Raw genomic sequence first — 10,876 nt, 5'->3', positions numbered from 1 at the left:
GCAATTTACACATGTCTTTCTTTGCGTATCATTTCGTATCGCTGTGATAAAATAACGTTATAAAGAATGTCGTGAGCAGATACTCTCCTTGACAAAAATACAAAATAGTCAGAGAAAAGTTAGTCATGTAGAAAACGTTTACACTCATGTCAATTTTGGTGATTCGGGAAATTCGATTTTCTCCAGTACGATTGGAGAATTTTCTAGCTTCCGGTTATTTTCTTCTTTCAAAATACAAACCTGTTGTATGTGTCAAAGCAGTGACGTTCCCTTTTAATAACATCTACAATGTTTAATAGTTTGTCCACCGTTTCTTCCTTTTTAAGTTCATTTGCTGTATTATCTATTTCGATAAGTCGATCTCCACAACGTTTCACCAATTTTCTAAAACTCCGAGGTGCATCTTTTTTGAACTGGTCTATTGAGATACTGTTGTTTTTCAACACATCTCCGTGCGTTAAAACAACCACAGTAAAATTGTACACTTCATTTCCAACAAGATTTGCAAATTGGTCAATTGAGGAAATTTCTTCTGTCGTAAATCTCTCAGACGCAGACATGGTAAGTAAAACTGCGTGTGGACCAGGTAATTCTTTCTCGAATGCCTCTAAAAGCGACGATTTCTTGAAGACATTTGAATTATATCCAACTGTGTCTACTACGGATATGCTCCTCTCACAATGTATGGAGTTATATTTCTGAGAGGAGAGAGTCACACTAGATGCTGATATACCGGTTTCAAATACAGACTTACCCAAGAGAGTGTTGGCTGTACTACTCTTTCCAGTGCCACATGCTCCAACAATTAATATTCGGTATTCTATAAACAAAAAATAAAAAAAATGGCATAGATGGATGTTACACACCACAACATTTTAATCCATCGCAATTTACAAATGTTAATGATTCCGAATTACAGCATCGAATTTGTAAACTGACATTTACAAAGGAAGATATGTCGTTAACATAATAAATATTCTTGGCATTAAAGAAATTCAGTTTTGAATCCATTCATATTTCAAGTCCTTCTACACCATACATAGACGTCGTGCATCCAAATTTTTTAATTAACGTTCTTATATATAAACAATCTTAAACGTAAACTGAAACGATTTTTAAAGTTCGGTTTTCAAACACATTTATATAGGAAATACCATTCCTTAATTTTTTTTCATAAAAATAATATTGGTCTCGGCCGTCCAGTTGAATACGACGTCGTTAATTTCAACCAGGTATATTTTCTTGTATGAGTTATCTGCCCTTTAGTGGAACCTGATATTTCAATATGGCGGCACGATATGAAAGTGATCCGGACGACCGTATTTCTGAAATAGATATATCGCTTAGTGTTAATGGACAATCGTACCAATATGAACCAGTTGTACTGCGATACGCATCCATATTACCGGAAAATGATAATTCGAACGAATGCTCTTCACCATCTGATATGCAATGGTTTGTTGATTTATATGAAACTGTTAATGGTAACAAAACGATTACTCAAAACGCAGTAGTGCATGTTTTTCTAAGACTAGTATACTATTCTTCTATAAGGTGATCATATATGCACCTAGGTTTGAAGTGGGTGTATCCTGCATCACAGATCACGAGGGCTTTGTGGCAAACTATCCCAGGAGATAGGTTTTAGAAAGAGTTTATTATGGGAACATATAAGTCAATGATCCGTTGTAGGAGGGGATTGGTTTACAAGTAATTGCTCAAAGTTAATAATGATGACTTGGGGGAACACTCGGTCTCCTGATTCACTATGAACCATGGCCGTTATGAATCTCTCCTATCTGAACCCAATGAATGCTTGGCCATTTTATGTACTTTCCTTCGAAATAAACATAAAATGTGCCTCAATATCTTATGATTTATCTTTAATAATTCATCTGTTTAACCATGAGGATGTTACACTATAACGTGTAGGTTCATATCTTGTATCAGATTTACCTTTATCTCTTTTTGAGACTTTTATATCAATTCCAATGTTTCAGAAATTAATTCACGAAAATCATTCATATTTAAAGTAGCGTGCCTTTTGTTGTTTTGTTTTCGTTGATGAAATTCATCAATTAAAAATCGATCTTTTATTTTTTTTTTTTTTTTTACAGTTTACAGACATATTGCATATTAGAGATGTAACAATGGCTTGGGAAAAACAATCTGGAACGTTTCTTCCATCCCATGTTGTAACTATGATAAGAAATCGTTTTCCATCACAACAGTACTGTGGATTTAGATACCCTTTTAAATTCAAATAGACTATACGATAGATTTCTAATGCATTTTTCATAAGTGAAATAAATAAATATAAACAAGTAAACATAGTTTAATGTTCAGTTTTTATATTGTGTATATGCATCATCAATTTACATGTATATATGTAATTTGGGTTAAACCCAAGAGGTCCACAAGCTCCAGTCACCTGAGTATTAGTTAAAAGTATCACTAGCCCCAAGAGCTATGGAGTCTATAGTATTTTTTCTCTTCTTCATATCTATCTTTTCCGGAGACCATGAAATTTACAATTTTGCATTCCTGTCTTACATCCCTATGCATTTAGTCTTTTCTTACACATGTTACAGATGTGAGGTAGAGAACAGGAATTATGAAAATTAGTACATGTACATGTAGGCTGTTTTCGCACTGTCCTAGTGATCCAGATGTCCTTAAATTTACAATTCATTCCCACATATCCAAACGATGCTTCATACCAAATGTGAAAAGTATTGGAAATGAAAGTATAAAAAAAGTTAAAAAAAATTTGAATAATTGATGCACAATGACGAACAGAGACCAAAGGTAATAGGTCACCTGGGTGACTCGTGACCGAAAAATCAAAAGTTACAATAGTATTTATAAAGTACATCGACATGAAAAAAAACTGTGTATTGTTCTTATTGAACCATCTGATATGGCTGGAAAGGAGATCTGACTTTGAGATATGTTTATATAGGACTTTGTGATTGGGCAGAAGAATTACCAACAACATCCACTATATTAACTTCCTGGCGTTACTACACGAGACAAACAGATGACTTCCTGTATCAATTCAATGACTTAATCTGAAATGCATTTTCATATGTCTGATAATTGAAATAATAACATATTATCGTTACAATTCAATAAACATGTACTAGTATAATAGATATGCACTTAGATGTATACTCACTATATGGGTCAATTTGAAAATTTGTAGATATTTGAGAGGAAGAAAAACAAAATATTCCAATGTCGCGGTAATTGATTCCTGGTGAAGCATTTAAAGGAAAAGGCAATCCTAACTACATAACGAACAAATAAATCGAGGAATATTAGATTAAAATCAATAAAAAAAGCCAATAGGATTTATATCAAAACGTACATTCTTTTCTCCATAGCTCTGGAAGTTTTGTTTTTGAAGGGGAAATTCCAAATCTGTTTTCCGTTTTCGGCCATTTGTAGCTACATGTAACGGTTTGTAATCAATGAAAGTTGTGATTGCTTTTTCCTTTAATTGCAATCTTGAGAATTCCAAAGATCGTGCTTTGGATGGCTTATCATGAAATAGTCCCCAGTAGTGTTGCGCCAGCCAAAAATCCATTGTTTTTAATTTCTTCACCCAAACTTTGCCATTTTTTGTGTCTGTAGGGAAACTATAAACATTGCTACTCCCTGTTCATATTAAACATTGAAGTTAGGAGCCGCACATAGCCCAATATTTACTCGTTGTGTAACGGTTGTCGACTGCTAATTAGCGCCTGTAGTTCAATATGACCGGTTCGCGAGAAGGAGCATATCTCCCGTAATATCTTCTGCTCTGACACGGGTACGCTATCTTTATCTGCGTGTATCGTGAATATATGACCAAAATGAACCGAACAAACCCACAGAATAATTTTATACGATATAAATGAAGCAAATACATACATAATATAAAGATGGTTATATTTCGTTTTAAGGAATTCCTCCTGTGTGTTTCTGTATTTCATCTTCAACTATATTTCTGCTGAACATGTCAATACCGGTAATGTAAGTATAGTTGAAAACAAACGACCTGGTATCACTCATTTAAAAAAGTAAGACATTCAGGTAACTTTGATCTCTGAATTGACGATACAAATTCATCTCTATTAGCAATACCAGATTAGGCTATAAATGAAGAAAAATGCCTTCAAACTTTGTCAGAATAGATATAGAGGGGTGCAAGGTGAAGATAACGAGGTGGTCAATATCATACCACCTATGAGGAATACAAAACAAAGAATTGAACAAACACGGACCCCTCGATATACCAGGGGTGGGATAAGGTGCCTAGTAGAATCAATCATTCCCTGTGAAATGGGCACACCCACCGTGAGCCCCATGTCTTGATCAAGTAAACGGAGTTATCCGTAGTCTAAATCAGTGTCTAACAATGGGTATGAAACATGTCAAACAGCTATTGACTCAATGATAGGTATTGTTGGCAAACTAGATATCTATAACGAACATAGAATTTGCGAAATGGTGACTTTAAAGGAGACTGCCGAAAACCCTGTAATATCAAACTGATTGGCAGTAACCTGCCTCGATTAAAAGACTGATCATACACAGAACAAGCTCTTCAGTTGAGAGATGTAAACACTATACATATATGCAGATGATAATGGAGGATTGCTACATAAATATGAGAAGTTGAGTATGGAGAAGTTGCAATCATCCCCTTTGTCATACAGTTGAGTTGTTAGTTTGCCGTTTATATCCATTTTCAATAAAATAGCTAAGTACGAAGTAGATGTGGTTGACTCTTGTGTGTCTTTTATCTCGAGTTTACAGGGATATATCGAATCGACATATGAATGAAAATGGTTATTGTTAATATACTGTAGATAAAACATCGTCGATATATCTGACCCCTGGGTCGAGGCCTCTGCTGGTGGACTGTTAGTCCCCGAGGGTCTCTACAGCCCAGTAGCTAAGTACTTCGTTACTAGCTTGAAAATACGGGTGTATATTGAATTGCTGTTATAAAATTTAGAAATTCATTTCAAAATTAAGGATTATCTCCCTCATGCATAGCTCTTATCCTTGGACAAATTTGGCTCCTCTTGTTTGGCACGCTGTTTTTGGCTATATTTAGATCTAAAACTTCATAGTTATTTCGGATTTCAAAGATTTTGGTTGAGCATCACTGAAGAGACATTATTTGTCGAAATGCGCATCTGGTGCATCAAAATTGGTACCGTATAAGTTTTACATCTGAATGTCGATTTGAAGGCCACAACAAGAGATTTTTTCTTCTGGTTTAGAATCTTTTGAATAAACCCTTTTTGATAAGAATATAAAATCAGATATGCTAACAATGCAAAGCGAGTATGTATTATTAATGGAAACGATTTCAAGAAGTTAAATGCTTTAGAAATACATGTGAACATTGTTGTCTGATGTACTACATATTCATACTATATGTAGATAAGAAGAAAAAAATACGATGATCAATTTCATTTTTCAGGGAGTTTTTAAAATTTGAATTTCTAGAAAATAGCAGTTGTGGATATGCTATCAAAACTCTGGTATACTGGGCTTCCTCAAGGTATAAAGAATGCCGGTTATTATTGGCAGTTATTGTTAACAAAGCACTTTACTCAGGTAGAAACAGTCTATAATATTTGCAGATGTAAATCCGCTTAAGATCTATTGTTAAAATTTTGATTGACGGGATGCTTACCGTTGAATATGACTCAAGTACAATTTCGGGTGTTAGCTTAAAATTGATTATCTAGGTATCTCATTTTTTTCGATACACGAGAGCACGATCGACATATCATCAATTTTCAAACAGAAGGAGACTACAGAAAAATAGCTTGATGTGACAGGAGTTTCAACAATCTCATTTGAATTCAACACTTACCAAATTTTGTGGTCATTATCATGGTTACAATTGTAAATACAGTGTTTCGGATCTTGATCCGGTTTCTTCTCGACTCTTAGTATGAAAACGTCTACCGCCATTTCGTCATGTATTTTTTATTTACCACTTTTTTCAGACTTTTGGTGCTCAAAAACCACAGAGTAAGTGTTTGCATTATTGATAATGATCTTTTGTGTTCATACGTTCTCACCAGCTAGGTATTTGATATATTTAATATTATGATTGTTGGAAATATGTTTGTTTACATGCTCGCACGTGGTGTACCTATGTGGGATTTAAATTGTAGTAACTAACGTTCTAATCCAGTGTGTAGGTCTTTATTCATTAGTATTTAAGCATTGTTTATCAGTTTTAAGTGTCTTAGCACGACTGCAACTATCAAAATTGGCATACAGTGTATTATACTAGTCAGTGTGTTCAGATATATTTTCTATGGAAAGCCATTTTGTCATATTGTAATTAAAATAGATCTATATCAGACATTCAACTGCGCTTTATGAAAAATACTTTGCAAATATTTGTCCTTTATACTAGTTATATTTACTTGACATTAACTTTCATATAAGATATGGTGAACACTTCTTGTCATATACTCATAAATGCTAGTCAGCCAGGACTTTTGTAATGTTACTTTATTTTTGCATTCAGTTTTGTACCCTCTCCGGAGATTTGATCAGTATTAAAGATTCAATCCAGCTTTGATTCGTCGTTACTGCACATACAATATGTCATTAGGTACAATTGCTGTTTACACGTTTCATTTCAATTATTAGGCCGTTCTTTCCGAATTGATGTTCATTACTCGTTCACCTGATCAAGATATATGTTTAATAGCAGATATAGCCGTTCAACAAGGGATCCCTGGCCCTGCATGTGTTATCATATCTCTTGTGTCTCCAGGGGTCCGTGTTTGCTTGTTGTTCGATTTTACATCCATGAAATAATGAGACTGATCAGTATTCGTTTTCTTCACGATTTTCACCCTGCCTCGAAATGCAGTCTTTCGACATCGGTATTGAGATAAGTGAAGTGATGTGCGCTAATTATAAGCGGTGTTTCGTGTATTAAAGCAACTTGAAGCAACTGATTATACATCTATATCAGTTGAAAGTTTTTGATTTGAAATTGCAGCATGTGTCCAACGTAGTCTCCTTCTTATCCGGTTTTATAACTTCTTGCATATATATGGACTAAATTTGGTAGGAACCGTCACGTTCTTTACAAGTAGGCACTATTCTATGCCAGATGCTTAATATGATATTTTAATCACTGAAAACTATTTTAAATTTCTATGTACAGCCTGGTAAAGTCTAGGTTACAAACTCGGTATTTGACGACTGCGGTATACAGTGACAAATGTCTGAAATGATATTAACTTGGAGTTTCTGTTCTCGTAATACTTACTGCATGATAGGTGAAGATAACGAACAGTAATCAATCTCATAACTCCTATAAGCAATATAAAATAGAGAGTTGGGCAAACACGAACCCTGGACACATCAGAGGTGGGATCAGGTGCCTAGGAGGGCTTAAGGGCTTCCACAAGAATGAGCCGTTACTGCAAATGCTCACAACATTTTAAAAAAGTAAAGTTTCTGGAACTCTCATCTCCGTAGCACTGCTGATCCGAGTTTTCGAGGGAATCCTAATCATTTCGTTTAAATATTCTGGATCGCCCTCTTTCGTTTTGTAAGGCAACCTCCTGATAATGTCTCTTTCCAATTCGAAAGTAAAAAGAAAGTACATGTATAATGATGGTTAACGAAATGAACATGTATGTATTTGAATATTTGCGAGCATAGTGGGTTATATAGATTGGAGTAGAAAAAATTCGAGCTACGAGTACATATACCTTGAACGAATTTTTCAGCATCGAAAAACAAATCAATAATCTTTATGGTCGTACATTTTCTCAAAGTTACTGGTTTTTTTACCTAAGATTTTGAACTTATGTCCTACACTGGATCAAGTCAGCTCAGTCTTGACGCTCGAATAGAACAGACTTTTCAACTGCAACATATTACATTCGATAATTTTGATATGTAGACATTTTGTTTGCTATCAGCCTTTCTAATTTAGTTGTAGTGTTAGCTTCCTTATCTATTTAGTTTTCTTTTCCATGTAAATACTATATCGTCCTGAGGAAAGGACAGGTCGTGCCCAAAACTTGACAATTTACTATTGTACATGTCGATGATCATTATACATTTAGTGCTACTATATATATATATATATATATATGTGTGTGTATGTATATATATATGTATATATATATATATATATATATATATATATATATATATATATATATATACATATATACATATATATATATATATGCAAGGTGAAGATAATGAACAGGGATCAATCTCATAACTCCTATAAGCAATACAAAATAGATAGTTGGGCAAACACGGACCCCTGGACACACAAGAGGTGGGATCAGGTGCCTAGGAGGAGTAAGCATCCCCTGTATATATATATAATCCTTCAACATTTACGAACATGTAGCATAAAAAGGCCACCCCTTTTCTCAATCTGATGAAAACTCGCCATGATAGAAATCCCTTTTTGATACTCACTGTGCATATTATATCTCCGGATTACAGAACTAACATCTGAATGATACTCTCTGGCTACCTTCGCAAAGCTGTAAAAACAAACAAACAAAAACCCATACAAAATGTATCAATTAGTATATTGCACCTTAAGTATCAAATTTATAAGGTATGTTCATTACAGGTCACGAAAACTTAACCAGTTTTAAATAGGTTTAAAAAAAAAAAAAAAACATTAGATTGAAGCCGCATTAATACAATTGTAATTGGTTTGCCTCTGTATTGTCAACTTTCAATATTGATATAACAATATACCATCATCACCTACACGTAGTGTTTATGTATCTTATCTGATTTGATGCGCAAAGACTCGTTCTAAGTGTGATGGAATTTCCGAATGAAGCGGAATACTGGAACAAATGTTTCAAGAGTCTCATTTAAAATCAGCATTTAGCAAAATTTATAGTCATCACAATGATCTTATTAGCAAATGCAACCTGTCATGAGTTGGGATGATGTATGTCGTGTTTCAATTGTGGTAGGCTGTTCTTTTCATATTGACTTTAACTACGGATTATTCCGTTTTCCTTGTCAAAATAGATGGCTCACGAAGGATGCGATCCGGATTTATTCGATTTTGTATTCTTTATAGGATTGTGAGATTAATTAGTTACTGTTAGTTATTTTCAATTTCATCTATTCGCAAAACGCAGTCGCCAGCAATAGGGAGTTCCACAAATTTTACACCATGCATGATGGAGTGTTGGTTTATTATCGAGCCAACGCCTACCGTTACTCGAGACTTTCGGTCTTCAGTTGATTTTCCCTCTAAGACGTTTGGTGAAAGGACAGTTATTACGTAAATGGCATGTATTAAGTTTAATGATGTGCCATGATCGATAATTGAATACTAGACTATAGCGACCGATTCCAGTTTATTGCAGAGATAATATGAAGAGTACTATATTTTTATCAGCAGGAATGCATCCAAATAAAAGTGGTTCTTCCACACCAACATGAAAATATATTTGCACTTAAATGTACCAATTCCGTATTCTTACACAGGCTCTAAGTGCTTACATTGAGATTGTCATTGATTCTAATGTTAACTGTTAATGACGGAGAAATGTGAAAACATGAAATTTAATGCATTAAATGTAAAAATAACAAACATTAATCAAATGCATAGCTCTTATAAGAAACACGAAATAGAGAATTGGGCAAACACGGACCCCAAGATATACCAGAGGTGGAATCAGGTGCTAGGAGGAGTAAGCATCCCCTGTCGATCGGTCATACCCGCCGTGAGCCCTATGTTTTGATAGGGTAAACAGAGTTATCCATAGTCAAAATAAATGTGCCAGGAACGACCTACAATCGGTATGAAACAAGTCAGACAGTATTTGACCCAATGATAGGCTGTATTGACAAACTAGATCGTTATAACTAGTATAGATTGTGCGAAATGCTGTCTTTACACGGGACCGTTGAAACACCTGCACCATCAACTTGTTTGTCAGTAGACTCCTCTGATTTAAAACTGCCGTTCCTGGTACACTGATTTTGACTACGAATAGCCCCGTTTACCTGATCAAGACACTTGATATCGTGCTCACGGTGGGCGTGACCATTCGATCAGGAATACGTGCTTCTCCTGGGCACCTGATTCCACATCTGGTATATCCAGTGGTCCGTGTTTACCCAACTCTCGATTTTGCATTGCCTATAGGATTTATGAGATTGATCACTTTTCGCTATCTTCACCTTTCTTTACATTTAAGAATTGAACAGCATTTTTGGGCTTTTCATGGTCAATATGAACGGATTTGGATATGAGACAAATTTTGTGAATCGCGCTATTGATCATGAACAGCTCAATGGTGCTTTTCAATTCTTATATTGCTAGTCACCGTTCCTTTACATTGCTCCTATAAGTCATTAAATATTTTGTTGCATAAAACGAACTTCTAAGATCCGCGTCTGTCGCAGTCGTATTGTGACGTACGTCAAAGCACTCAGTTCAGTTAAGGCTTCCCGAGAATAATTACAGTGCTGTGTATAAATGTACCTCATTGCACGTCGCACTATATGACATCACAATAAAAACGACGTCACGGCGTACAAGTTTTTACAGTTGTATCGCGGGGAAAATGTCAAAATAGTATGTCGTTATTTACTACCGTTATCAAGTGGTAAGCAGTATATATGGAAAAACTTCTTGTCAAATGCTTATCATATAATCATATATTATTTCTTTTTCATATCAAATCACTCAGCATTTTTTATATCTAGTTTGCGCGATGGTGATGTTAATTTCATACTGTTACCTTGAATCGCCCCTATATATACTCCTGATTCCGATTAGCACTGCTTTTGATTTACATAATTATTGCGACCAGCTACAATAAATGTAAACGTG

General features: G+C 34.9%; 1 protein-coding gene across 1 annotated transcript in view; it reads right to left on the bottom strand.

Annotated features, from left to right (window-relative positions):
- Positions 1–217: 217 nt before the first annotated feature.
- LOC125654559 (GTPase IMAP family member 4-like) overlaps positions 218–10,876 on the bottom strand; it is a 44,899-nt gene continuing 34,240 nt past the window's right edge. The window contains exons 8-9 of the mRNA XM_056144377.1: positions 8,482–8,549; positions 218–820 (exon numbers count right to left, since the gene is read on the bottom strand). Of these exons, the coding sequence (XP_056000352.1) occupies positions 228–820; positions 8,482–8,549 (661 nt within the window). The 3' untranslated portion in view covers positions 218–227. The remainder of the gene's footprint in view (positions 821–8,481; positions 8,550–10,876) is intronic.

Source organism: Ostrea edulis, chromosome 7 (assembly GCF_947568905.1).
Source record: "Ostrea edulis chromosome 7, xbOstEdul1.1, whole genome shotgun sequence".
In the NCBI taxonomy this organism is placed as follows: domain Eukaryota; kingdom Metazoa; phylum Mollusca; class Bivalvia; order Ostreida; family Ostreidae; genus Ostrea; species Ostrea edulis.
This window is presented reverse-complemented; position numbering and strand designations above follow the sequence as displayed.